General features: G+C 36.8%; 1 protein-coding gene across 8 annotated transcripts in view; it reads right to left on the reverse strand.

Annotated features, from left to right (window-relative positions):
• The window catches only part of ANKS1B (ankyrin repeat and sterile alpha motif domain containing 1B), an 812,878-nt gene that overhangs the window by 632,658 nt on the left and 152,343 nt on the right, over positions 1-27,877 (reverse strand). For all 8 annotated transcript variants that reach the window (XM_081080965.1, XM_081080961.1, XM_081080962.1 and 5 more), the window contains exon 9: positions 791-934. In XM_081080965.1, coding sequence (XP_080937091.1) covers positions 791-934 — 144 coding nt within the window. The remainder of the gene's footprint in view (positions 1-790; positions 935-27,877) is intronic.

Here is a 27,877-nt window from a genome sequence, read left to right on the forward strand (position 1 = left end):
TTTGAGATATAACACTATTCTGGACAATTACTGGATCATTTCCTGTCCTGCACTATTTTTCTCCCCATGCTTTATGTCGGTACACAGACGTACCTTTGCTATTACACTGTTTTTTGGGTTTTTTTAATAACATGCTTTTTCATTTTTGTGTAGAAATATTTCATTGTGGTTTCCAATTTCTTCACTCTGTTTGGCTTATTTTATTTTTTCTGAAACTCCCCTAAGGGCTTGTAGTCCATAGTAGACAATAGGAATTTGAAGGTGATACAATCGAATTAAAATTGACTTAATGAAGAGCAAAATGGGTTCAAAATTATAGTCAATGTTTTAGTGTTCACCTCTCATTTTGGGGTTGTACTAATAATGCCACACATTATTCTACAATGTTCCATTGTGCTAAGAGAAAAATCACTATGCTCTTATAGAGCCCTAGTATGTTTCTTTGTAAATCATTTTATTATTATTTTAATACAAATTATGATTTAATTTCAAAAGAGCATTTTTTAATAAATATTTCTGGATCATAAATATTAAAATTGAGTAACTCCATTTTTCTGGAACTAGCATCATGACCAAAATAAAACAACCACATAAAATTATGTAAAATATGTGTTTGCATATGCATATATGTATAGCAAGTTATATAAATATATTACTGACCTTAACTGAAGAAAAATTACAAAGCGAACAAGATACTAACTGGATTTCCAGAGGGGGAAAAAGGATTTACTTAAAAACATAGGCAACCGTTTTTATGTTTTATTGTACCTTAAGAAAAGCAAGCTGTTACCTGTGCAAGAATAGGGAAGCCAAGGTTCCTACATCCATTGCAAGGAGTCAACGCTTCCCAGAGTCCTGAGGGCCCACAAGTGTTTTCATCATCATCTTCTTCTTCCACTTCTCCTGGTGACAAATTTATTGTAGATGAAGTTCTCTGAAATTAAATTTATATTAGACCAATGTATTATATCAATGTTATTTAGATATCTTAACATCAATTAAATTTAAATTTTATGGTGTATTGTAGCAAGCAAGTCAGCTTAATTCTAGCCATAGTTATGTGACTGCACCCTCTGACTCAGCCAAAAGAACATGTATAATTCAATTTTAAGCTGAAAGTGAAAAAGAATGGGTGGGAAAAATTGATAAGATACAAAGTTCGTAACAAAGAACAGGACACGAAAATGACACAAGTAATAGCTGAATAGCAACGAATGAGAAAAATCTTATGATTTCTAAATGCAATCAGAAGAATAGTGTGCAAATACTTTTTTAGAATAGAAATTACTTAAAAATCCCATATTTTCACTATGTCACCAAAAACATAGTCTCCTTTTTGAAAAAAAATGATTCATAACATGTTATATTATCATATAAAGGAGGGTAATTCCTTTTAAGCAAATCATAGGACTTCAATTTTCAACATGGTCTAAACCATAAGGACAAGGACAAAAGGAGTCTGCTGAAAGATGATGAGCAATATCAAGAAAAGTTTTGGATAATAATAAACAGATGAATAGATATTACCCGATTTAGAAAGTTTGAGAAACCTGAAAGCCAAGTGCCTGCAAGAGGAGAGAATAAGAAGCCGGCCTGTTCATGCCTCAGCACCCTCCCAAGGGCTTAACGCATGGAGAGATTCACTACTTCTGAAGGTGTAGGTGCAGATGGGGCTAAAACAGGATGACACTATATATTAGAAAAAGTTAGACTCCCTAGACCTACCCTCTCACCTAGCCAAGAAACTAAATCTTTACCACCTAACAAGAAATTGGAGATTTACATTCTGGTGAGATTGAAGCAAAGGGATTATGAATTCTAAGAATCTAGGCACAGTGAGCAGAGGGGCCTCTCTCTAAAAACAAAGGAATTAAGTGAATATCTATATTATAGATGAGGAATCCCACCCGACCCCAGTGCCTACCATATTTACCTTAGAGAATATTGAGGTTATATCCCTCCAGACAGGAGAGTAGAGTATATTCCTCTCTACAAAAATTAACCTCCTAAGAAAAAAGATCTCTAAGTATGTAGGAATATGGTGGGGATCTGTGCCATAATGCCTGTTATGAAGGCCACATCTGGACAAATTCCACCCGGATAAATAGTTTCTAAGTGTTCAGTTAAATTTGACCAAAAACCAAAAGCTCACTGCAAATTTAAAGGAAGTCTTTAACAGAGAACAAAATAAATATACAGAAACAAAGTTATAGAAATAGAAGATATTTGCATCCCTGAAAAAGAACAGAATGCTATCACACAAATACATAAACTCCAACAGGAAAGTTGGAAAGTAACTGTGAGGACATTTCCTAGAAAATAGAACAAAAGATGAAATAAGTTAAAAGCTAAGGTAAATAGGGGGTCAAACTAAGAGATTCATGTTGAATTAGTAGGGATTTATCTAAGAAATAAGGTGAGAAATTTTGCCAGAAATGAAGAAAAAATCCATATTCAAAGAACCTGCTAAATGCTCATCAAGGGGAATTTTTTTTTTTTTAGAAAAAAAGAAAGATAGTAAGTTTGCCTAAAAATCTTTGGAAAGTAGTATTCAGCACAATACTGATAGATCATGACTACTGAAGTTAGTAAAGATATTTTATATATTGAATTGCAAATAGCACCCCTTCCAAATGTTGTTGTTTTTAAAAATCAAATATAAAGCTTTATACAACTATTTTTGGCATCCACATCTTGTTTCCCTTTATCAATTTTCAATAACTGAGAAATTATGAAATTAGTCTCCAATCATAAGTTACTGTCTATAAGACACAATAATAATAACTACAGTCTTTTGAGCACTATTATTCATTATTTTAATTCACACAACTACCCCTTGAGGTAAATACTAACAGAGAGGTCAGGTAAAACCCAAGGTCACAGAGCTGGAAAGTGGCAGAGAAAGGATTCCTTCCCAACTGCCTGACTCTAGAGCTTACCCCTTAACCTTGTGTTGCATGGCCTCTCATTGAGCACAATGACCTGTGAAGGCAGTATATTGAACAACCAAGCTGATACCATTGCAGTTTAAATTGAAGAAGCATATTTGTTAATATATTTCTACTGTATGATGATATTCCCCAAAGCATTTTGTTATCTGTGACAGCCAGTGAAAATTTCTGCAGTCTGGTACATAGCCCCATACTTTCATAAGTACACATTTCTCAAATCAGTAATATAAGATGATTATCACAGAGATTTTTGGTCCTGCAGATCATCTGGGTGAAAATATTGGGGAATGTCCAAAACCTTAATATAGCAATAGCATCAATATGATCAATGCTGTCTACAAAAATGAATAGAATGATCAAATAGGCATCTCCTTCACTAACTCACGATTGGTTTGACCATCAAGATTGAGATGGCGTGGCAGTATAAGTCATTACATTCTTGGCTAAGAATTATCAATATTTCATAGGCTAATCAGTTCTTTTCTTCCAATGTCTCTTTCTCCTTCCCAAAGAAAAACTCTTATGTCTCTACCCTGTTCATACATCACCAATTATATCACATATTCTTATTAATCCTCAGCTTTCTTATTTGCAAAGTAGGCATTATAATAATTCCTACTCAATAGGGGTTTATGAGGATAAAATTAATTGCTAGACAGTGACTGGCAAATAAACAATTATCAATAAATATTGTTATTTATATCATTAGTATCTTTATCTTACGTATATACACATAGCAGACACATACAAGTATGGTTTGCTTATCCTACTCAATTGTAAGTTATCTGAAAGCAAACATTGCCTTATTCACATATGTGTTATACATAATGGATTTTAATAATTGTTGGATGAATTATTAAATGACTAAATTTCAAACTGTCATTCGCCTTTGACTCCCTAGAAATTTTTACAAATATTAAGAGGTGTACATAATTGCATCCCAAATCTCATTATTGTTATCTTAATTTTATTTAATGGTGGTCATTACCAATAGCATTAGCAAAAATAAAAAAATTTATCAGTGGTTTAGTACTGCCCCCTAAAGACAGTATATAAATTAGCTGTTTAAAACCATAATTTTCCACTTCACCGCTTTATAATTAAAGATGGCTAAGAAAGGTTTTATCAAACTAAATATAATCTTTAATTATATGAGGGGGGAAGCCCCATGAACATACAAACTCATAAGTTTCTTTCATTTCAAATGATTAAAACTTTTTACTGGAGATTCAACTGTGTTCCTAAAATTCTAGATGTCAGGTAATTTTTCCATAGAATATGAACCTAAATTTACACAAAATTTCAACCTATTAGATTTATTGGTTAATACATAGAGATTATGCAGAAGAAATATTGGACCAATTCTATACCGTTTCAAAGAATAAATGTCATAATACATAAATACCATGGAGAAACAAATTTAAGCTCAATCAAAGAAAACTACTTCTAGAATAACTACCTTAGTCTAACATTTGAAGACATGGGATTTCCTTATGAGGTGATATCTGAATGTAATATAAAAATGTTATTATATGAATATATAAAATATTTTATTTAATTCGTTTAACATATTATAAGAGTATATATATTTAACTTGCTCTCACTGTGTTCATCTCATATTCAAACTAGTGTTGAATTCAGCACCTACTTTATTTCATATTGAGAGCATTCACACCAATCATTAGCGAGCTACTTAGATTTTACCAAAACCTCTACAGGATTTAAATTGCAGAACTAAACCCCACCCCAGCAAGTATTTTTCTCCTTGGAATGATGGTTGAGTAGAAGGGTGCTATCATACCCCCTTCCACTAAGAAGTGCCCAGGTTCCTTGGTATCTATTTTCTCCCACAGGTTTTTTTTTTCCATTTGCTCTTCAAATCCCTCTAACCTTTATTATGCAAAGCAGTTTAACTCCAGTGTACACCTAATCTCCACATTTGCATAGCCGATCCCATTACACGGATGACCTTACATAAAGATTATTCATTTTTGTCGATTTGAAAGGCAACACCAAAAGAAGATATACCCGTGTTATTTTTTTAGAATACTTTTTAAAACTGGAGTCCTAAGAGCCTACTGGGCCACTGAAAGAGGAGGAAAATTGTAAGATGTTAAGGTGGTTTATTTATATCAAAACTATAACAGTGCCAATGATCAACCAGATACAGGTCAGTAATGGTTATTACTCTGGAGGAACAGACTCACTTATCTTACATTCAGTCCTGAGAAAGAGATCACAGTTTAAAGCATTAGCCATGTTCAAACAACTTAGTGTCAAATGTGATATTTTTATCAGCTCATAAGCACTAAACATCTGTTCAAAATTTTCTGAAAATAACTCTGCAGTGCTACCCTATGCTATCTTTTCACCACAGCCATTTCCTCCAGGTTACTGAAATTCATCAACCCTACAATGTGTAAGTCTTCTAAAAAACAAAATTTCTCTTGGAATCATTTGGAATTTTGATATCAATTCTAAATTGCATTTATAGCTGCATGGAAAAAACAAATCTTTATGCAATGAGTACACTAAATCCACCTCCTAGCATCCACACACAAAAATTATGTTACTGTGCATGGTGACATGCTACACTCAGGGATTTGCCACTATCAAAAGTATTTCACATTTATTAAAAAGTAGAATTGCTATTAGAGCAATTATTTTAGTTGCACGAATATTGAAAGGTCGATTAAGAAGAACTGTTCTCTCTTTTTTAAAATATATTTTTATTGATTTCAGAGAGGAAGGGAAGAGGGGGAGATAGAAACATCAATGATGAGAGAGAATCATTGATTGGCTGCCTCCTTCATGCCTCCCACCAAGAATCTAGCCCACAAACCAAGCATGAGCAAGTGCCCTGACCTCCTGGTTCATAGGTTGACGCGCAATCACTGAGCCACACTGGCCAGGCCAGAGCTGTTCTCTTTTTAATAGTACATGAAGCAATCCTTACAATTCCTCTAAGACACTCAGTTCCAACACATTTTGTCCCCACCTACTACCTGTTTATATAGTTGACATCCTTTCATAGTCATCTGGGAAACTTTAAAGAAGAATGCATTGGTTTGCTACTCTATTTTAATACAATCAATTTGCATGTTCTTTTTAAAATTTTTATTAAATTTACTTGGGTGACATTGGCTAATAAAATTATATGGGTTTCAAGTGTACAATTTTAAAATACATCATCTGTATGTTCTTTTATCTCTTAAAACATCTGTGCATTTATCAGACTCTAGCTTAATGATAGTATTTATTCTTCCAAAATTAGAAAAAAGCCTAAACTAATGTCAGGTTTATGCACACGAGACAGGAGCTAATGTCAAAAAGGTTAAAGGTCACTCTATAAAGTTTATTCAAGTTTAGTTTGCAATTTCAGCAAGACTGAGTATGAAAGGCAAAATGTGTAACTTCTGGAAAACTAAACTATCCTTCATGGCAGATCATTTTATATAAATAAATACTATTTGGGAAATGCAAGGATAAGGACACATATGTAATCCCTTAATCAATAAAGAAATTAAAAATAAATAAATGAATAAATAAATAAATAAGTAAGTAAATACTATTTTTCAAATAGTTTTTTCTTTAGGATCAAAATTATAAAGGTCTTATTTAAATACATAATATGCACCCATTTTAAATGTAGAGTTGGGCATTTTTGACAAATGTATACACCTGTGTAATGACCACCACAATCAAGACACATGATGTGGAGCATCTTTGCAGATGGTATTTGCCATCTGTATGTCTTCTTTGGGGAAGTGTCTGTTAAAGTCTTTGACCCATTTGGTACGGTGTGCGCAGAATGTTTCTCAGATCTCTATTTCTCTCTCCTCCCCCCTTTTTCACTCTCTAAAAATCAATAAAAACATACATTTTTAAATGTCTTCATTTTTACAGTAATGTTGACCTCATACAATAACTTGGGAACAACCCTCATCCTTTATTTTAAGAAAAGGTTTTAACAGTAAACCACCTGGGCTTGAAGTTTTCCTTTGAGGGGAAAGCTTTTAGCTAATAGAAAATTAATTACCTCTTACATTAATCTAATTAAAATTATATTGTTTACGTCCACTATTTCAAACAAATTCACTACACAGTTTTAATTATCTATTGATCAACAACTGCTGTCTACAAGACTAAACTTGAGGGTGGGGGAAAGGAACGATAAATATGTCATGAACTCTGAACTCAAGGCATAAAGAGATGTGTAGATAAGTAATTAGAAAGTAAAACTAGGCCAAATGATGAGCATTACAGAGATAAAGAAATAAGGTGTTTAGGAGAACATAAAGAAGGAATAATTATTTCCAACTGAGTGTGAAGAGGAGAGAATGCAGAGAAGCACCTGCATTTAAGCCAAAGCACCTCCTGAGATACAAGTTCTGAGGAGAAGAGGCGGGTGAGAAGAGGTGGGGGCATCATATGATCCTGGTATGTGAATGTGCTTACCACATCTGGCAAATCCGGTGTCAGGAAGGGCATAGTGAGGAGGGAAAATACATCAGGACTTTATCGTGGAAAACGGTTTATTTGAAACCCAGTTCAACATCTGCCAAAGCCTAACTTTCTACTGTTAATTCTATGATGATTATAAATTTTTTAAAAGCCTGTATTTGGCTGGGTACAAAAAATTCAGAGACTATTTCTCTTCTCTGAATTTCCATAGTACATACAAATGATCTTGGCAACTCAAATCTATTGTTTTTAACTATTTGCTACTATGCACTGTAATATATTTTATCTTTATGATTAGGGGCAATATTTTCTACTTGTGTGACCTGCAAAATGGCCAGCACTGTTCTAGGCACATTATATGCATAGACTTTTGACTTAACAACTCTGGCCCATTCTCATTCTCTATATTCTCTTTTAACAATTATAAAACAGAGAGGCCCTCAGTGCTAGTGTGTATGTAAATATATGCTCACCTGTGTGTGTGTGTGTGTGTGTGTGTGTGTGTGTACTGGACTGAGAAACAGATAATAAAAGATATGTTTGATAAGGAGGACATGTGAAAAAGACTTTCAATAACTCCACAATCAAAAAATTAAAATTATCATTCTTAAATGATAATATTTTACCATTTTCAATATATAACAGTATATTACTTGCATTCCTCAAATTTATATTATATACAAGGTTATTTCTAGTCTACTTAATTTCATCCATTTTCAGAGGAAGCAATTATTCAGTTATATGAAAAAAATAGAATAGCAAAGAATGTGATTGAAATGTATATTAATTAGACCATCAAAAAGTAACAAAACTTAACTGAAGCATTTTATATTAAAAATTAAATGAATACAAATTAAACATTAAGTCTGTTAGATCAGCGGAAAACTGATTAACTCTAGGTCATACTGACATGAAATCAAAGTAGAATAAATAAAATGGGAATAGAAATTGGGGATTTTGCACACTCTTATTAATATTAATGTAGCCAAGGATATGTTAAGGACATATACTGCTAAGAGATGTAAGACATGGTTTAGACTAATGATTTGATACTTTGTGGTGACTTCCATGATTCACATTATTTGATGGAGAAACTACACAATAAGCAATGGTCCTCAATTTTTTTTTTAAAAAAAAAGAGGAAATATATTCTATTAAAAGTCTGAAAGAGAACATAAATTCTTAACTTTGTAATCTCAAAGGAGAATAGAAATAAAAAACATATAATCAGCTTCAGTTCACACAAAAAAAAAAACAAAACAAAATAATAAAGCCGCAGAAAGACTAAAATACAGTAGATGGTAGATAGGTTAATATGTGCAAATTCTATTGCAAGATCAAAACATTCTCTTAACATAGATAAAGTCCAGAAAAGAAGTCTAGTAAGTTTAAAACTGCACGGAGAACATAACAATCGAAAACTACAAATGGTCAGAAGAACAATGGACACAGAATCTTTTAAATGTATCCAATTTAAAACTTTATTCCATAACAAAAATAAGCCCAAATGGATTAAAGATTTAAATGTAATACTCAAAACCATAAAACACCTAGGAGAAAACACAGGCAGCAAATATCTTAGAAATATTTTTTCTGCTGTTTCTCCTTAGGCAAGATAAAAAAAAGAAAAAATAAATTGTACTACATCAAACTAAAAGGTTTTTTGCACAGCAAAGGAAACCATAAACAAACTGACACCCTACTAAATGGAAGAAGATATCCAACAATGATACAGCTGATAAGGAGTTAATATCAAAAATTTATAAAGAACTCACACAACTCAACACACAAGAAAAACAAATAATCCAATTTAAAAATGGGCAGAGGACCTGAACAGGCAATTCTCCAAAAAGGACATACAGATGGCCAATAGATATATGAAAAGATGCTCAATGTACTAATCATCAGAGAAATGCAAACTAAAACCATAAGAAGATATCACCTCACATCTGTCAGAATGGCTATCAATAAATCAACAAACAAGTGTTGATAAGGATGTGGAGAAAAGGGAACCCTCATGCACTGTTGGTGGGAATGCAGATTTGTGCAACCACTATGAAAACAGTATAGAGTTACCTCAAAAATTTTAAAAAGGAACTGCTGTATGATCCAGCAATTCCACTTCTGGGTATATATCCAGAGAAACCCAAAACACTATTTTGAAAGAATATACAAGGTGGGGCAAAAGTAGATTTATTATTGTGAGTATGTAAAACACAGAGTTTATTCTTATATTTTTTAAAAATTTTATTTTGTTTAAAGTATTACAGATAGTAGTACATATGTCTCCTTTATTTATTAATTATTGTATTATTTCCCAAACTTAGTTTTGCCCCACCCTATACGCACCCCTATGTGCATTGCAGTGTTATTTACTATATTCAACATATAGAAACAACCCAAGTGCCTAGCAAAAGACAAGAGGATAAAAAAGTAGTGGCACATATATATGATGGACCATTACTTGACCATAAAAAAAGAATGAAATCTTACCATTTACAACAGAATGGAAGGACCTAGAAGGTATTATCCTAAGTGAAATAAGTCAGACAGCAAAAGACAAATGCCATATGTCTTCACTTATATGTGGAATCTAAAGAACAAAATAAATAACAAACAAAATAGAAATAAATTCATAGATACAAAGAACAGACTGATGGCTACCAGAGGGGAGAGGATTTGGAGGGCTGGGTGAAAAAGGTGAGTGGATTAACAAATACAAGTTGGTAGCTATAAAACAGCCACGGAGGTGTAAAATTCAGCATAGGGAATATAGTCAATAATATTGTAATAATTACTTAAGGTGCCAACTGGGTACTGGGAATATTAGGGGAAACACTTGTAAAGTATATGATTGTCTAACTACTATGCTATACACATGAAACTAATACAAAATAATATTAAATGTCAACTGTAATTGAAAAATAAAATTTAAAAAAAATTTAAAATGCTTGTTATTCACAAGCACTTTCATGAACAATTACTAAATATATTTTTAACCTAATGAAACACAACCATAATATTCCTGATGAGATGTGTGTGCTACTAACTTCTATATATTGATATATTACTCTCATATGGCACTTTTTTTTTTTTTTTGCAGAGGCCTTTTTTTTTGCATATAGTACTTTTGATTTTGTTAAAAAATTGCTTTCATTTACATAACTTTAGAATGAATGTGTCAATTTGCATAAAGAACTAATAAAATAATTACGAAAAAAGTCAAATTTTCTTTGTACACAATAGAATCACAACAACCATATGTCTAAATAATCCCTTACCATTTACAGCACACAATTTACAGAATCTTAATGAGTTTTACAAGCATTAACAAAATAAATCTCAAGGCCTCCTCAAGAATAGCTATGATTTCCATTCCTCCCAGTTGATACACAAAGCCAGATCACACTAGTCCACAGAGTGAAGTATGTATATGGTATGTGAAGGTCATAGAGGTGAACAAAACAGGAATCTAGATCACATTTTTGGTAACCATGACTCAAGAGGCAAAAATTAGCAACAAAAACATATTAAGGAATTTTTAAACACTTAAAAATAATTGAACTTTTTGTGAAAAGATGTGAAGCTTCTTTTTTAGAGTGCATACAACATTGCAATATAAGAAATGATGTCTCCACAGAAGGTATTTTTAATGCTTGTTTTGTGTACCTGTCTTTCTGTGTGCGTGAAATAAACCGGCTGAGTTTGTTTTCCAGTGAAGAGACTTTCTTGTCCTGATAGCAATGTTCCAGGTCTTTGGTCTTAGTTTGTCCTTGACTTATATGCAAGGTAAGTTCAGAGTTAGGTTCGTTTCTAATCCTTTATCAGTTTTATCTGTCGCAGTGAACATGATGGTGTGCATACTGAAGAGAAGAAAAGGTCTCAATAAAAGCTTCGGAAGCAAGGCCTTGAGTCTAATTTCTCACTTCAAGGTCCAGTTTGGAACTGAGTGAAAGTAAATAAACAATACTGTCTAAAATAGCATTCTCTCTCAGAGGTAAGAACTGGTAAAGGAAGTCTATATCTGACTTTTATGTCTGTATTCCTAATATCCACAATATGTGGCACAGAGTAAGTATGCAAAGGTAAATTTAACATGCTTCCTTTATATGCTTAACAGCACCAATAAATGCTTTTTGATTGAAATATTTTGCTAATTTACACTAGCAAAGGAAATAAAAATTGATCATGTTTTCTCAAAAAAACCAACAACTACCTTTAATAAATAACCAGCTTAACAATGCTGGGTGTTTTTAAAAACGTTTCTCTTTTATAATTTTTTTTTAAGTAGAAAGGAAGCTTCCAGATACAGCAAGACAAGTTGAAAAGTATGGCCATACCCCTCAGCCTGTGCAACATTCTTGCCATCTGCCGGTATTTAATGAACTCTCTCAAATCCAACATCAAATGCCCAACTTGAAATGCCTGAGCCACATCCTGTCTCGCTGAGACATTAAAAACCCATGCTGGATTAGTCATCTGTCTGAGATACTCAATTGGGAGGTATCAAAAGCATCAGCAATCTCTGATTTACCAGATGCTACTGTTGACTCATTCCCCAATGCTCCACCTTGATCATCCTAAAGGAAAACTAATTTCATCTAGAAGAAATGAATTATTTTGCTCCCTAGCTATAGAGTTCTATCATCTGAAAACCCCTCTCAGGTACACACAACTCCAACCAAACAGAATTACTCCAAACAGGTCTGGCCCCATACCATTACATCTGCCTCTTACATCACCAGAAAGTCGCATCCTGTCATTGCCAAAGCACAGCCTCTTCCTGGGGCAGCCTGCATGTAATAACTGGTCAGTGAGGTCAAGCCACCTCCTCCCAACTCAGGACAACTCTGAAGGGCCAAGCTGAGAGGGACCATAGAGTGGGCAGCAACGAATACCTTCTCCAATGAGGCCTGAATCATAGCCTTGCAGAGAAGGACTCTCCCCCAAGTTCGACCTTCCTCGGGTACGCTCCCTCGGTCATTGAATACTTCTATATTTTGTTCTACATCTTTATAATTACTCTCCTATCATGGTTTCAAATCGTTTCTTTTAAGCTTTGCCTTTTTGAATTTCTATGTGGCATCTGTCTGCTACCTGATTCAGACTAAAACAATACCTTTAGTAAGGGCAGAGCCAAGAATGTACCATAGCTGAAAGCAGAAAGCAATGAGTGGTGCTTGACCCTAGAAAGGGTAGTCAGTGACTGAAAAGCAGACTGAATAGCTAGTGTTTCACACCCAGGGATATATTCCTTAAGATACATTTTTCAAAGAACAGAAAACTGTATTTGATTCCCTAGCCTAACCAGGAAAACACAAAAGCCAGAGTAAGAGGTCAAACTTCATTCTAGATGTCTCTCTAGATCAGCCGTGGGCAAACTACGGCCCGCGGGCCGAATAAAACTATTGAAAAAAAAGACCGTACCCTTTTATGTAATGATGTTTACTTTGAATTTATATTAGTTCACACAAACACTCCATCCATGCTTTTGTTCCGGCCCTCTGGTCCAGTTTAAGAACCCATTGTGGCCCTCGAGTCAAAAAGTTTGCCCACCCCTGCTCTAGATGGATGGTTGCTAGGCATCACAAATTGAGTGCTCATATCTGCTGGGGTCCAACCCCAGCAGGTCCAGGGGTCCCCAAAGGTGTGGACGGAGTCGGCGAAGAAGGAATGACACAGAGACAGTGTTCAGTTGATCAGCAGCCTAACCAGGATCTCTAGCCAGGATCTCCAGCCAAGTTCTGGTCTGGATCTCCAGCGAAGTTCTGGTTAGGATCTCCAGCCAGGTTCTGTGTCCATGTTCTCTTGCTAGGTTCTCCAGGTTCTCCAGCCAGGTTCTGTAGCCATGTTCCCTCGCTAGGTTCTCAGCCAGGTTCTGTCCAGGTTCTCCAGCCAGGTTCAGTCACCAGGTTCTAGTCAGGTTCTCTTGCCATGTTCTATCCAGGTTCTTCAGCCAGGTTCTCTCGCTAGGTTCTGTCTCTAGGTTCTGTCTCCAGTTTCTGTCTAGGTTCTGTTGCCATGTTCTCTCCAGCAAAGTTCTTCTGTCTCTAGGTTCTGTGTAGGTTCTGTGTCTAGGTTCTGTGTCTAGGTTCTGTGTCTAGGTTTTGTCTTCTAAGTTCTGTCTGTCGCTGTCTTGTTACATCTGTATTTATACCAGTTGATTCAATCCTATCAATCTCTATTACAAAGGTTAGGGTGTTTCTTATCTCCATTCCAGGGAGTAAAGATTATGTAGCTTACGCATGATTGTTCATAGTTAAAGTGATTAATTACCCACCTGGCACTTAGTTGAGGGGTTTTATTCCCTCCCTAACTTCAGGGGAAAATCCCCACCTGGGGAAACAACCTTTCTCTGAGAGGAGACCTTGGTTAAAACACATAGTGCCAAGAAGGTGAGCACACATATTAAGAACAGTATGCCATATATGCCACGTCCCTTGAAACAGCAAGGATGGACCGGCTCCCGGCACATATCAAAGTAAGACAGTGTTGAGAACATTAACCATCTCAAAGTTTATTTTTCACTCATTCGTTAATTCAAATTCATTCAACAACACAGGCAATGGGCTGGTGATTCTCCCAAGTTTCATTCTATACTTGGAAATGCACCAATATTCCCCATTCACCATGGACACGCACATGCTTACACATACTAGTACATACACAAAAAAACGGAATATATGCATACACATTTTAAAATTCCACTCCTTCCATAAATTCTTCTCTAATTAATGAAAGCACATCTTTCCAATGTGCATTTTCCTATCTAAAACTGCAGCGCCCTTGAATCTAACTCTTGAACAATTCTTTTGATCAATATTGTAATTACTTAATTAATTCATGCATTCATCTAGTATTGTTCATCATTGCCGCCTCAGTGTCGCCTTTTTTAAACAATAAAATCCTTGAGAGTAAAAAATATGTCTGAGTCCAGCAACTGAGAAGACTTCCAGCAATACTTGGTGATAACATTGCAGCACTAGGCACAGTGGTGGCACAATAGATGTTGACTGACAGAATGGATATAATACCCTTGACAAATGTTGAAGGATGAGGCCTTCTTGTATTGTAGTTTTAAATACCCTATAACTTCTGGTCAAATCCCTTTACTTGCTATAAGATGCAAAATAAATAATTGGCAAGGCTTGCTCAAGATTTTATACTTTGGGGGAGAGAGTATATATATTCATCAATGCAGGCAACTGAAACATAATACAGTAAAATGAAAGAATTTTGATACAGTAATTCCATTTTAATTTCAATGCACAGGTGCTGGCACTGATAAATGTAACCTGGAGATTTAATTCAGTGAAATCTTCTCCTTCAGGCATATTTAAAAGGAGCTGTTTGCATTTTCCTGCATATGATTATTCTTACCCTGAAAGCACCTTTTAAATATGAATTATAAATCCAGCTGAAACTAAAAGAGTTTTCCCCCCAAGTCTTTAGTAAATAAGAAATTGATGTCATAGAATTATTTTCTGTTTAGAGGGCTACACCACCTCCTGACTAGGTAATTCATGTTTAATTTTTTAATGTATTGTGAGTTTACCAAAGTTTGTACAGAAGGTAATTTTTAAAGTGTTAAAATATTGTAACATTTCAGTTTTTAGTGCTGTCATTTTTCTAATGTGTTATCCCTCCTCCAAGAAGGACTTTTCACAAAAGGAAGCAACCCTTAGTCAGGCAGGATGGCGGAGAGCATGGGAGGGATAAATAGTGATGGAAGGAGACTTGACTCAGGGTGATGAACACAGTACAGTGTACATATGTGTTGTAGAATTGTGCACCTGGAGCCTGTATAATTTTGTCAACTAGTGTCACCCCAATCTATATATATAAAACCCTAATATGCAAATAGAGTGAACAGTGGAACAACCGAACAGCTGAACAACCGGTCGCTATGACGTGTGCTGACCATCAGGGGGTGCATGGAACATGGCAGGCATCAGAAGCAGATGGAAACATGGTGGGCATCAGCTTCAGTGGAATGGTGGAGCAGGCTAGTGGGGGCGCCAGACCAAGGCGGGAGGCTGGTCGCTGTCATCGGGGCAAGCTCCTGGTAGTTACTGAAAATTCTTTCCTCCCGTACACCATGGTCCTGCCTGGTGCTCGCGCCCACTGCTGGTGCCAGAGCTGCCACTCACACCCACTGCCGGCGCCCAGCGCCAGCCCCCATGATCACTTGGTGCTGTCAGCGGATGCAAGTGGTGGCTGCCGGTCCAGATCGCCCCTCAGGGCTTCTCCATCTCCCCCTGGTCGGGTGTAAGTGAGGCCAGTCTCATCAGCATGTGGGAACGGTGGGAGGAGCAGGGCTGCCAGAAGAGAGGGGACCAGGGGCCATGGTGGGAGGGACCAGAGGAGGAGTGGAGGATGGGCCGAGACCCGCCCCTGTGCCCACCGCAGAATTGGGCCCAAAGTTCCTTTCAAAGTGCACGAATTCATGTACTGGACCCCTAGTAAATTCAATAAAAAGGAAAAATAAACAAACTCAGCTCAGTCATCACTTTTGTGAAGTCATTCTGAACTCTGCTCTCTCCTAGGAGATTCCCTGTGTGGTACTCTATTCCCAGGATATGTTTCTATCTTTATCTCATTAATCCTTTCTTACGATAATTTCTTTACAAATGTGTCACCTTGCTATCCTGTATGGCCCACGAAACCTCATCTCTATTCCCAGTAACTAACAGAGCCTGGCACAGTGTAAGTGCACCATAAAAGTCAGATAAATTGAATAATAAATCTAAAGTAGAAATATTTTTAACTTGATTTTGGGCATAAGTTATTGTGTATTATTGTTTCTGTGATTAGTCTCTGTAGAACAGCCATTACATTTGGCAAATTGTATTAACATTTAAATTACAAAGGACAATGAATTAAGAAAAATAATTGCTAAAATCAGTAGCACAATTTGGGCCTTTTAAGCAGTTCATTTCAAGCTTGACTTTACTGTAGGCCCACCCAAAGTATAGTTTTTGTTCCCAAATCAAAGTTAAATAATAGCAATATAGATGTGTAAATAAGAACAGATGTGTAAATAAGAACATAATCAGCCCAGTTCTCTGACAGGTGGGTTGGAGCTGGGGTACATAAAACAGAAAGGAAAGTTCCCTGTGGGCTAACTTGGGAGGGTTCATTTGGCTTCCTCTCTTCATAGGCAGATGGAGGCATGTTTCCCCTGCATAGCTTCTGAGAATGCAGTGAGGAGAGAGGATTGGGACGCTCCTGGGGAACAAGCATAGTACCGTTCCCTTAGCTTACGGCTTAGATTTAAAAATAGATTGAAATGAGTATCCCCAGGAAGAACTAACCAAGACATTTCATTCCAACATTGATTACTCATTTCCCTGTTACTGCGCCCACAACAGGTGCTAATATATAATATATAAATATAAATATTAAGTATATGTACACATTCATTTTTCCAAAGGAAACTGGGCCAATTTCCAAATAAAGCTCAATTGGATCTCAATTCTGCCTCTTCTCATAAGGAAATTAGGTTCTCCAGCTTAGTACTGGCATTCCTAAGCCAGGGCAAGAAACTGGAAGCTAAGAGCTGTTGGTGGTTCCCCAGTTAAATCCCTAGAAGCATAATACATGTCTGATAGCCCTTCAAATTAGAGGATGTTTCCAGGACTTGATGGGGGAGGAGGGGGAATGACAGATTGCACACACACACACACACACACACACACACACACCTACCTTCCCTGGCTCCCCAAATGCCATTAAAATAGCAGAAACGTAATTGTAAAGGCACAAACACATAAAGACAAGCAGAATGAGAGGAATCTGAAGTAATGACATTCTGAAAGCTATAGATACATGACAAATGACTAAGCTGATATGAGAAACATTCAAAGGAGCCTATGGGAAAAACAAAAAATCAACCTGATGATAGCCCAAAAGTCCCACAGATTTCATACTAGACATGCCTAGAAGATTGTCTAAAAGCAAAAGAACTTCGGCAAGAACTGAAGAAATATTTGAAAGGGTATTTAAACAGCAATTAATTCCCATATGTTTCCCCTGCTCTTTCATAGCCTGATGATTATTTCTCCTTCAATCTTTCAAAAGACTGAAGTTTATTCTCCGGAAAGAGTAAAATAACTGTCTCAAACAGTCAAAGGTAAGGTAACATACTGAAGACAGGGTGGTTGAGAAAACATAGGCAAACTGAATCCTGGCATCCCTGAGCCCCCTTTCCCTAACTGACCCCAATAACATTCCATTAGGACCTTGCAAGAGTAATTCTAGGATATATGTCTAGCTCAAGAGTAAACAGCTAATGATACTGACATCAAAGTTTCCCCAACAAAACAGCTCCATTGGACCAACCTAAAGCCAAGCTCACAGTGACAAGAGTATCGAGAAGATAGTATGGTAATCACCTTAAATTTCTCAAGGAAACTTATTTCCAACTCTAAAGCTGTATGCTCAGTCTATCAATCAGGGGTTAGGATAGCATAGAGGTATTTTCAGAAAATTACTGGGAGATGTGCTCCCTCAAAGCAAGAAGAGGCACAGGATGTAGGGAGTGAGATCCAACATAGGGAGAGGCAATAAGAATCCCCCGGTGATGTTGAAGAGAGTGCCAAGTCTGATACCTGTGCAGGAGCAGAAGGTGACCGGTCCAGGTCTGAGCAAATAGAAAGACTGGGGTGACATTCTTCAAAGATACCCAACGTACAGAATACCTGGTGGATCAGAATATCTTGAGACAATATGAGCTCAGAACCATATTGACTATATCTATATGCATGGAAAACTTACCATAATGAAAAAAATAAAGACAATTATTAACTATGGGGAAAACAAAAACATTATAAAGAAAAACAATCAGTGTAGTATATGGATCAGTAAACTTTATTGTTGTCCACAAACATAATAAAGTAAATGGAGAAAAGTGATCGAAATGGAATTATGCAATGAACACTGGTCACATGTACACACATATGTGTGCCTATGTGGTGTGTAGGGAGTTAGATTAATCTATAGTGGGAAGGCAATAGATAGTGCCTAAAACTGAAAAAGTTAATAACAAAAAAAACCGGTTAGGCCAGTAGTCAGCAAACTCATTAGTCAACAGAGCCAAATATCAACAGTACAACGATTGAAATTTCTTTTGAGAGCCAAATTTTTTAAACTTAAACTATATAGGTAGGTACATTGTTATTAACTTAATTAGGGTACTCCTAAGGCTTAGGAAGAGCCACACTCAAGGGGCCAAAGAGCCGCATATGGCTCACGAGCCGCAGTTTGCCGACCACAGGTGGGCCATAAAAGATAAATGCTGAGATAATTCAGGTAAAAGAGATGAATGTGACAGGGAGATGAGAGGAAGATGCACCGGAGACGGCTGTTTTTAATAATTATAAATTTTATAGAAATATTTGACACTTTAAATTATATCCTTTAAAACATCATTTCAACTAAAACTAAAAGGCAAAAGTACTCTCTAGCTGCTGTGGCAGAAAGGGCATGAGAAACCCAGCCTACCTTAGGTCCACTGGAAATTCATGTCAGCCTGTCACATCTCCAAAGAATCCAAGCGGAAAATTATGGTAGAAAGGGCCCTACATTTGGATCCCAGCTTTAACAGGTACTAGTTTTGTCACCACGATTGTTTCCCTCTCTAACACAGAAATGCCTGCTTTAACCTCTTCACAGAGCTGTTACAAGGAAGAAATCAAATAGTGTCAGTGAAAGCTCATAATGTATCAACAGATTTGCAAGTATAGCATCAGTGTCATTGCTCAAATATTTATTGAATCCCTAGGATATATCAGGCATGGTTAACATCATTATTCCATTTCATACATTGCTATACACTGAGCCCTTCAGTCAAGAACAGAGGGCAGCCTGAGTTTGTCTAGAACTCAGACAAACCTCGGCTGACAAACCACAGAAACTGAATCCTGCCAACAAGCGTGTGAGCGTGTAAGTGGACCCTGCCCGGCTGGACCACAGAGGAGACGCTTGCCCCAGCTGGACCTTCATCATAGCCTGTGAGAGACCCTCCAGGTGGATTCCTGAGACACAAAAACTGTGATGCCACTTAATTTGTGGTAACACTGTCAACGGCAGATTCGTAGAGGACCTAACGTGAAGAGACTGACTGCAGCACCTCATCGGCGGGTAATGTTCAGAAAGAGGTTGCTGACTTCTGCTCGTCACAGAGGTGTGGAGCCTGAGTGCGCAGGCCCAACCTCCACCCACCTGCACCACCCAGTCTCAGGAGCTCACACTGTGGCAGCCGAGGATCAGCGGGGCCACCCCAGCTGACTGCACTCGGGTCACATCATCTAATCATCCAAAGTCATAAAGTTATCTCCCCAATACTAAAGGACTGACACCAATTACTACGCTTAGCAGTGTCAGTCAAATGTCACCCAAAAGGTAAAGTAATAGTCATTTAAAGATTTTAGAGGAAAAAGCCATAAGAGGTGACACACCAATAGAAATCTTCAATTTAATAAAATGTGCCCTGGCGCATCATCCTGTACACAAAAAGGTGGTGGAGGTGGATTCAATTCCTCCTGATCAGGGGCACATACCTAGGGTCGGTCTCTCTCTCTCTCTCTCTCTCTCTCTCTCTCTCTCTCTCTCTCTCTCTGCATTCTGCACTCTAAAATCAATTTTTAAAAATTTAAATGAAAAAAATTAGCATTTAAAAATATCAAGTTTTTTACTTCCCAAAAACTATACACTGTAATTCTAACGCACTGAATATTTATCAAGCTCTGGTCTCGGGGTAAATGGAAATGAAATTTCCTTTGCTTTTAATCTAGAATAAAAAGTGATGTGTGGGTGGCAAATGGTGCAGCTTACCGAGCATACATTATTGCACAGAACGAAATGGCAGCAGGGAACCAGAACTACAGAAGCAGGAGAAAATGCTCTGCCGACCAGGTGGGCAGCAGAAGCCATCTGACTCCACTTACTAGCTCTCCTAGACTTCCTCGCTTTAGTGCAATTGTAACCACATTGTTAGAGAAAAACTGTAGTTATCTGCTGTTTCAATGTCCTTTATCACGCTGACTCACAAAGTATGTGTGTAAGTGGGAAAATGTTCCGAAGAGAATCCATATACAGCTGTGAATCACTCGCCTGAGAAACAATGAGCTGCATGGGCAATCAGGACAGACTGTCACTTGTCAAACCTCCTGCAAGGGACGCACAGGTTAACGTGGGGGTCGGATGCGTCAGCACCCAGGTTCTGGCAGCTGTCACAGTTGCACAAGCTGTCTCCATCCTGAGGCTTGTGAGCCAGATTCAATTGAGTGAGACTCGTAAGGGAAACCTGAAATGCGACAGCAGCAGCCTTGCTATCTAGATGGTTTCATAATCAAGTTGGTGACAAGGTTGGAAATGACAGAATACATCAGTGCGGATGTCTCTCTTCGATGACTTCATGTCGTGAAGCGTAAAGAGCAAGTAGGTAAACATATTGTTCTTATCTAGCTCAGTAGTGAGGGCGAAAATACGTTATTTTGTATTATTCTCAACAGGTGCTGTTTAGATCTTGCATTATTTTACTTTGCTGCTGTAATCAATTACCACAAACTTGGTGGCTTAAAACAGAAAATTTATTCTTCTTATAGTTCTGTAGGCCAGAAATCTGAAATGGATTTCACTGGGCTAACGTCAGGGTGCGGGCAGGCCTGCTTGCCCTAGAGACTCAGGGGAGAATCTGTCCATGGCTCGTTTCCTTCCTTCATCTTCTTCCATCATCACACTGAGTTCTACCTTCTGTGGTCTACTCTCTCTCTGCCTCTGTCTTATAAAGACAGTTGTGACTACATGTAGTATTAGCCAGAAAATCCAGCATAATCGCCACTTGTTAATACCCTTAATTTAAATCACATCTGCAAATCCCTTTTGCCATATAAAGGAACATTCGCAGTTTCTAGGAATTAGGATCTGGGTACTTTTGAGAGCCACTATTCAGACCACAAGAGGTTCTGGTCTCATAAAGGTCTGAATCAGAAGTTACTTGTCTATGATAAAGTAATTCATTACTCATATACAAAGCCATCCAAAATACAATAAATGAAAATTGATTAGAAGTTGTGAGTCAATATTATGTAGGCTCCCAAACTCTTTAATAAATTGGTCTGAAATTTTTATGATTCATTCCTCTTGGTAATCCCAGTGTGGAAAACTAAACAAGAACAAATGTAATGGGTGAATGTTATCTTAGAGGTGAATCCCTGAAGGATTCCAATAATACTTGGAGGCTATATGCATAGAATGATTCAGACTATAATAACCACTGTTGGCGCTGAAAAGCATCAGGTAATTTTAATTCAAAATCCAGATTTTGAAGCAGTTGCGCTGATACCTAAGGATGTAACTATGTGTAAAGGTGCGTGGGATGTGGAGAGGAGAAGGAACTAACCTTTATTACATGGCCACTAAGTCTCGGGCACAAAGCTATAAAGGCTTTACAAATTTTAATGTTAAATCAGTTAAGGCCCACAATACCAGATGATGTAGGTATTCAAAGAAAAGAAATAATACCCAGAAATAATAAGGTAACTTTCTCAAGGTGTCAAGCTGGCTAACAGTACACCTAAATTCAAACCTACATTTGTTGAAATCTAAAAATCTATATTGGGCTTTTCCCGCATACTTTAACATACAGAAGAGGTCAAGAGTTAAAAACAAAAAAAAACAAAAAACACCCAATAATGGTTCTTTCAAAAGCTCCACTACCCCCCAAAAAAGGATGAGATATGGGGAACTTCAGAAATATTATCACACACTCCATGATTTGACAGTAGCAGTAGCTCATGACTGTATATCCATGTGTTGGACCCCATGTACTGACAACATCACAATATACAACTCTAAAGCGTGTTTCCACTTCTGGGTTGCAGTTTCACTGTTCTGACCCTACCTCTCCTACCCAGGCACAGAAAAGTCATGGAATTTTCTCTCCCCATAAAATGGGCCCTGCAAACAAGCCCCATTTCCCACTTCATCTCAAATACAGTCATAGACCTTTAATTGAACTGAGATTAACTGCATGGATTTTCCATAGTGGGGTTTGTGCATTTTTCCCTATTATAGCATCTACTTCCTAAAGCTGATTTAACTGAGATATAATATTCCAGATCAGGCTGCTAAAGAGATGACTGCTAAAAACTTGATCCAATAGGAATCTGAGCCATTACCACAATGAGAAAGCATTTTTTTTACTCATGATGCTGACACTGCACCATAAAGAAGACAAGGCCTCATCATACTTGTCTTTTGATCAGACTGCCTTTCGACTTTAGACCAGCCTTCTTTGATGGGACATTTGCAACTCATTTATTGGAAGAAAAAAATGAAGATAAAACCACCAATAGACAGATAATTAATTTCTTGGTGCAAACAAAGCTTTAGGGACCATCCCTCCAGGAACAATTAAAGAAGTGACTGAATTTTTATCCTGCTTGACTAACCTAAACTTCATTGGGTAGAAGAGACAGACTCAGGGGGCAAATCCAGCTCAAGCCTTGACTGAGATCTCAAGTGTAGGTGTGTGTGTGTGTGTGTGTGTGTGTGTACGCATGTTTTATTAGGAATGGATTAGGTAAGGCATGTCATGAAAACAAGAACTCAGAACCAATGTTTCTTCCTTTTTAATGCCCCAATAGCAAAATTCTGCATAATCATAAGGAAGAATACAATTCTGGCCCTTTCAGTCAACATCTCAATAGAGCTGAAAGCACAATGCAAGGAAGAATTGCTTCCCAAAGTCCCTTTTGTATTTCACTTTATTTGCATGTGCACCTTTAGACCCATATAGACCTAAAGTAATCTGAGAGAAATGTTACTCATATCTGTATTCCTCAAGCATGCATCAGAATCAACAAAAGCCCATTACATTTGAGACTTACTGATTAATCACCATCGTTCTCCTCTGTCCTTTAATTATAATTCAGCTTGCTTTATGTTAATCACTATCTTCATATCCTCCCAACTCCTCTTTGAATGAAATTACCACTGCTCAAACCACCCAGGCTGAAAAATCCAGACATCAACACAGTCCCTCTCCTTCAAGTCCCACAACCAATGACTAGGTCAACGGAATATACAGCTTCCTTACGATAGTTTCTCAGGTCTTGATGGAGTTGTATCTATAATAAAGTCAAGAAAAGAGCTATCATCCTTACAATGAAATAATCTTAAAAACTGGAATGTACTGTGCTAATGTGATTCTTTTCTTTACTTGAAAAGTATTCATTGATTTCCTCAATATAAGATACAAGACTTGGAGGCACAGATAAAATAAAAAATTCAATAGTATATGTGTTTTATAAAGACTTTTTATAGAAAAAGCTCTTGTTTAAAAGACTAAGTTAGAGGATACAATGAATAAGGCTCCCCCAAACTATTTGTTTCCCAGATTATATGCTTCTCCTCCCAGGCAAAAATCTCTGAGCCTGTCCTCTGAAGCTAGGGATATAGACAATGACACATGTCTGACTGGCACTTCCCTGGAGGAGCTGATCACTCTGAGGAGACAGGGAGAGGTTAGGGTGGACAGCAGCCTCATCACCTTACAGGCCATGGCAAGGGTGATCAGGGCCCCAGTATTCACAGTAGTGCCACATCCAAGATGAGAGTTCATCCCATGAGTGGGATTTGCGTTGAAGAAGAGAGCCACACTTCTTGGCCACACTCTCCAAATTTAGCCTCAGAAATAGTAGCTGGGGAAGGATGAGAAATGGTGATGTCCTGCCTGTGCCAGAAGATAGCCCTCTGAGTGGAGCTGGAGGGTGAGGGAGCCATTGGTTTTGGTGTCACCAGTATTGAGTTTCCATCTTGCCAAGTGGAGATGGGGGAGAAAGAAAGTGGGTCTCAGTTCAGATACCATAGAGTCTCACTGTTCTTATGAAACTACAGATTTTTTTTCTTGAATAAATGTTTCTTCCTTTATTGTATACACCAGTGATGGCGAACCTATGACACGCGTGTCAGGGGTGACACGTGAACTCATTTTTTTTGGTTGATTTTTCTTTGTTAAATGGAATTTAAATATATAAAATAAATATCAAAAATATAAATCTTTGTCTTACTGTGGTTGCAAATATCAAAAAATTTCTATATGTGACACAGCACCAGCGTTAAGTTAGGGTTTGTCAAAATGCTGACACGCCGAGCTCAAAGGTTCGCCATCACTGGAATACACTTAGGATCATTTACAGAGACATTAAATGGTTTTTTAAATGAATTTTTTCCACCAGTTTTTCTGGGGAGTAGGCCACTGAGCTCCTCATGCTGCTGTCATGCCAGAAGTACTGGTCAATTGATTAACAAGAGTAGCGAGGTAATTAAAAAACTAGAGGTTTTTTTTCAAAAAGTGATGCTGGACAAACTCAATGCTTCCTCACTCCATATACAAAATAATTTTAAATAAATGGTATCTTAAAATGTAAAACTATAGAACTTCTAGAATAAAACATAGGAATAATGGAAAAATTCTCTGAGACAGTGACTTTGGGATAAGCAAATATTTCTTAACTAGGACACAAAAAGCATGAATCATACACCAAAAAATTGTTAAATTGGCCTTCAACAAAATTTATTAAAGTTTGTCCTTCAAAAGATACTGTTAGAATAAAAGAAAAGGCAAGCTAAACACTGTGGAAATAACTTTGCAAACCATAAATCTGATAGAAACTTGTTTTCAAGATATATAAAGAGCTATTTCAACTCAATATAAAAACATAAATAATTTACTATTGATGCTTAAATATCAATTGTCTTCAGAAAATGCAAATTAAGACCCCAATAAGATACCTCTATACACTAATTAGAATGGCTACAAGTAAAAAGATTGGTGATATTATTCATGAAAAAACAGGGAGCAACTGGAATATTTATACATTACTGGTAGGAAGTTAATAAGTCACAGCCATTTTGGAAAGCAGTTTGGAAAGTTATTTAAAAGTTAAAATACATGTAATATATGATACAATAATCCAACTCTTACATGTTTACCACTCCTACAAGAGAAATAAAAACAGGAAGACTTGCATGCAACTTGTCATAGCTTTATTTATTATAGCTATTATAGCCAAATGTCCACCAATAGGTGAATGGATAAACATAATGTGGTATATCTATACAATGGAATACTATTCAGCAATAAAAAGGAATAAATATTTAAGTGAAAGAAGCCAGACACAAAGAAGTGTACAATTCTATTTATATGAAATTCTAAAAAGACAATGTTATAGCGATAGAAAGCAAATGGGTGGGACTCTTGGTTAGGCACTGGCTGTAAAAGGGAATAAAGGATCTTTGGTAGGATGAAAGAAATATTCTATATCATTATTGTATTTCTGGTTACATTACTATTTACCTGTCAAACTCATCTAACTGTACCCTTAAAGTAGTACATGAATTTTATTGTATGTAAACTATATCTCAATAAAGATTTTTTTTAAGAGCAATAGAAGGAAATGGTTAAATAGCTCATTAGTAGAAAAAGATCAGCGAGATTGAGATGCTCAGTCCCCATACACTGAATAAGCTAACATACTGGAGATTCTGAAATTATGTTAGCAAATAAGTACATTTTCTTTCATCAGTCATTTTCTTCAGTTATAAACCAACATTTCTCTTAAACAAGATTTGTGAAAATTAGATTTAAAACTAATCAGATTATTTCAGCTGGGAGTTATTTTTCCTTGCTAATTACAAGAAAGAGTATTGAGATATCATAGCTAACAAAGCTGAGTTTTATTCAGCATATATTCACTTACTTCCTCTCCCCCAAGAGATATAGGGTGTAATTCCCACTCCGCATGCCTTTATGCTTGGCCACAGACTTCATTTGGACACTGGAATATAAAGCAGGATGTTTGCATAGTTTAAATGTGCCTGCAGAGCCCTAACCAGTTTGGCTCAGTAGATAGAGCGTCAGCCTGAGGACATAAGGGTCCCAGGTTCGATTCCGGTCAAGGGCATGTACCTTGGTTGTGGGCACATCCCCAGTAGGGAGTGTGCAGGAAGCAGCTGATCGATGTTTCTCTCTCATCGATGTTTCTAATTCTCTATCCCTCTCCCTTCCTCTCTGTAAAAAATCAATAAAATATACTTTAAAAATAAAAAAAAAATTAAAAACATATGTGCCTGCAGAGTTTGGATTGCTCTTGAATTCATACATTAACATATGAATACAACCCAGGTACCCCTTTCAATTGGGCTTCAGAATAAGGCATGAGGAATAAATCTGAACTTCCCTCAAAACCTGGGACTGAACCACAGCTTAAATCAGAGCCACTTAAGAGAAAATTCAGTTTGCCTTGATCTGAGGATGAGCTTGGTGGAGATTTATTACACAACATCACTGTGGCAATAGTTGACTAACACTAACATTTGGGGAGAATTTACATTAAGCACTGAGCTAGAAACTTTACATATACTACCCATTCAATCATCACAATGAATCTGTATGAGAGAATGTCTTCCTTGGTCTAAACTGGCCAAGCCTTGGTAATAAATCTTTGACCTCATGAGACTATATCAACTTCCTCTAAGTGCTCCCCCTAATTTATAGCCTCACTGGTAGAAACGCTGCCTTAATTATTCAGATAGTATCTGACTTAAGCAACCTCTTCTAAGCAAGTCCTTAATTACAATAAGTCTCTCTAGAAAATGGACTTACTAAAAGACTACCGATATGGGGAAAGACTTTTGTCACAATTACAATGAAATATAAAGGTACACTTAAAATAATAGACTAGAGTAAAACACCTCTGAGTCCATATGGATACTGTTTCCTTAATTATAACATATATGCAATTTATCACTGACCTAATTTAGCCACTCATTCTTTATAAAGTGATTTTTAAGTATCTTCATTATGAATATGTTTTTATAAGTCTACTTCTAAAATCAACTTTTTTTGGAAAGGCAAGTGATCTTTTGTCTCAGAATACAATTCAAAACACAACTTTAAGCTTTTATTTGATAAAGAGGAAAAGAGGATTAATAAAGTAAATCTTATTCTGGTACAAATGGGAACCTATATGTGACTGTAGCAGTACATTTGTACTAAATAATTTTAAAGTTTTATGTAACTTATTTTGCAATTTTCTATCCCTGTGAGACTCTAACAGCAGTTGAAGTATTTGTCACCAACTATAAAAAGTGGTTAAAATAATAACACCACAAAAACTAAACTGGTATCATATTTAGTAGCCATTTCCAAAGATGGCAACCATCTATCTAATAAAAGAGAAACATGGTAATTGGCGTATGACCGCTACCCTTCCCATTGGCTAATCAGGGCGATATGCAAATTAACTGCCAGCCAAGATGGCAGCTGGCAGCCAGGCAGCTTGAAACTAATATGAGGCTTGCTTGCTTCAGTGACGGAGGACTCCAACGTTCCCCGCCTGCCATGCCAGCCTCTGAGCCTGCAGTTTCAAACATTGTAACAAATATAGAAGCTA

Source organism: Myotis nattereri, assembly GCF_964212035.1.
Source record: "Myotis nattereri genome assembly, chromosome: 2".
NCBI classification, from domain to species: domain Eukaryota; kingdom Metazoa; phylum Chordata; class Mammalia; order Chiroptera; family Vespertilionidae; genus Myotis; species Myotis nattereri.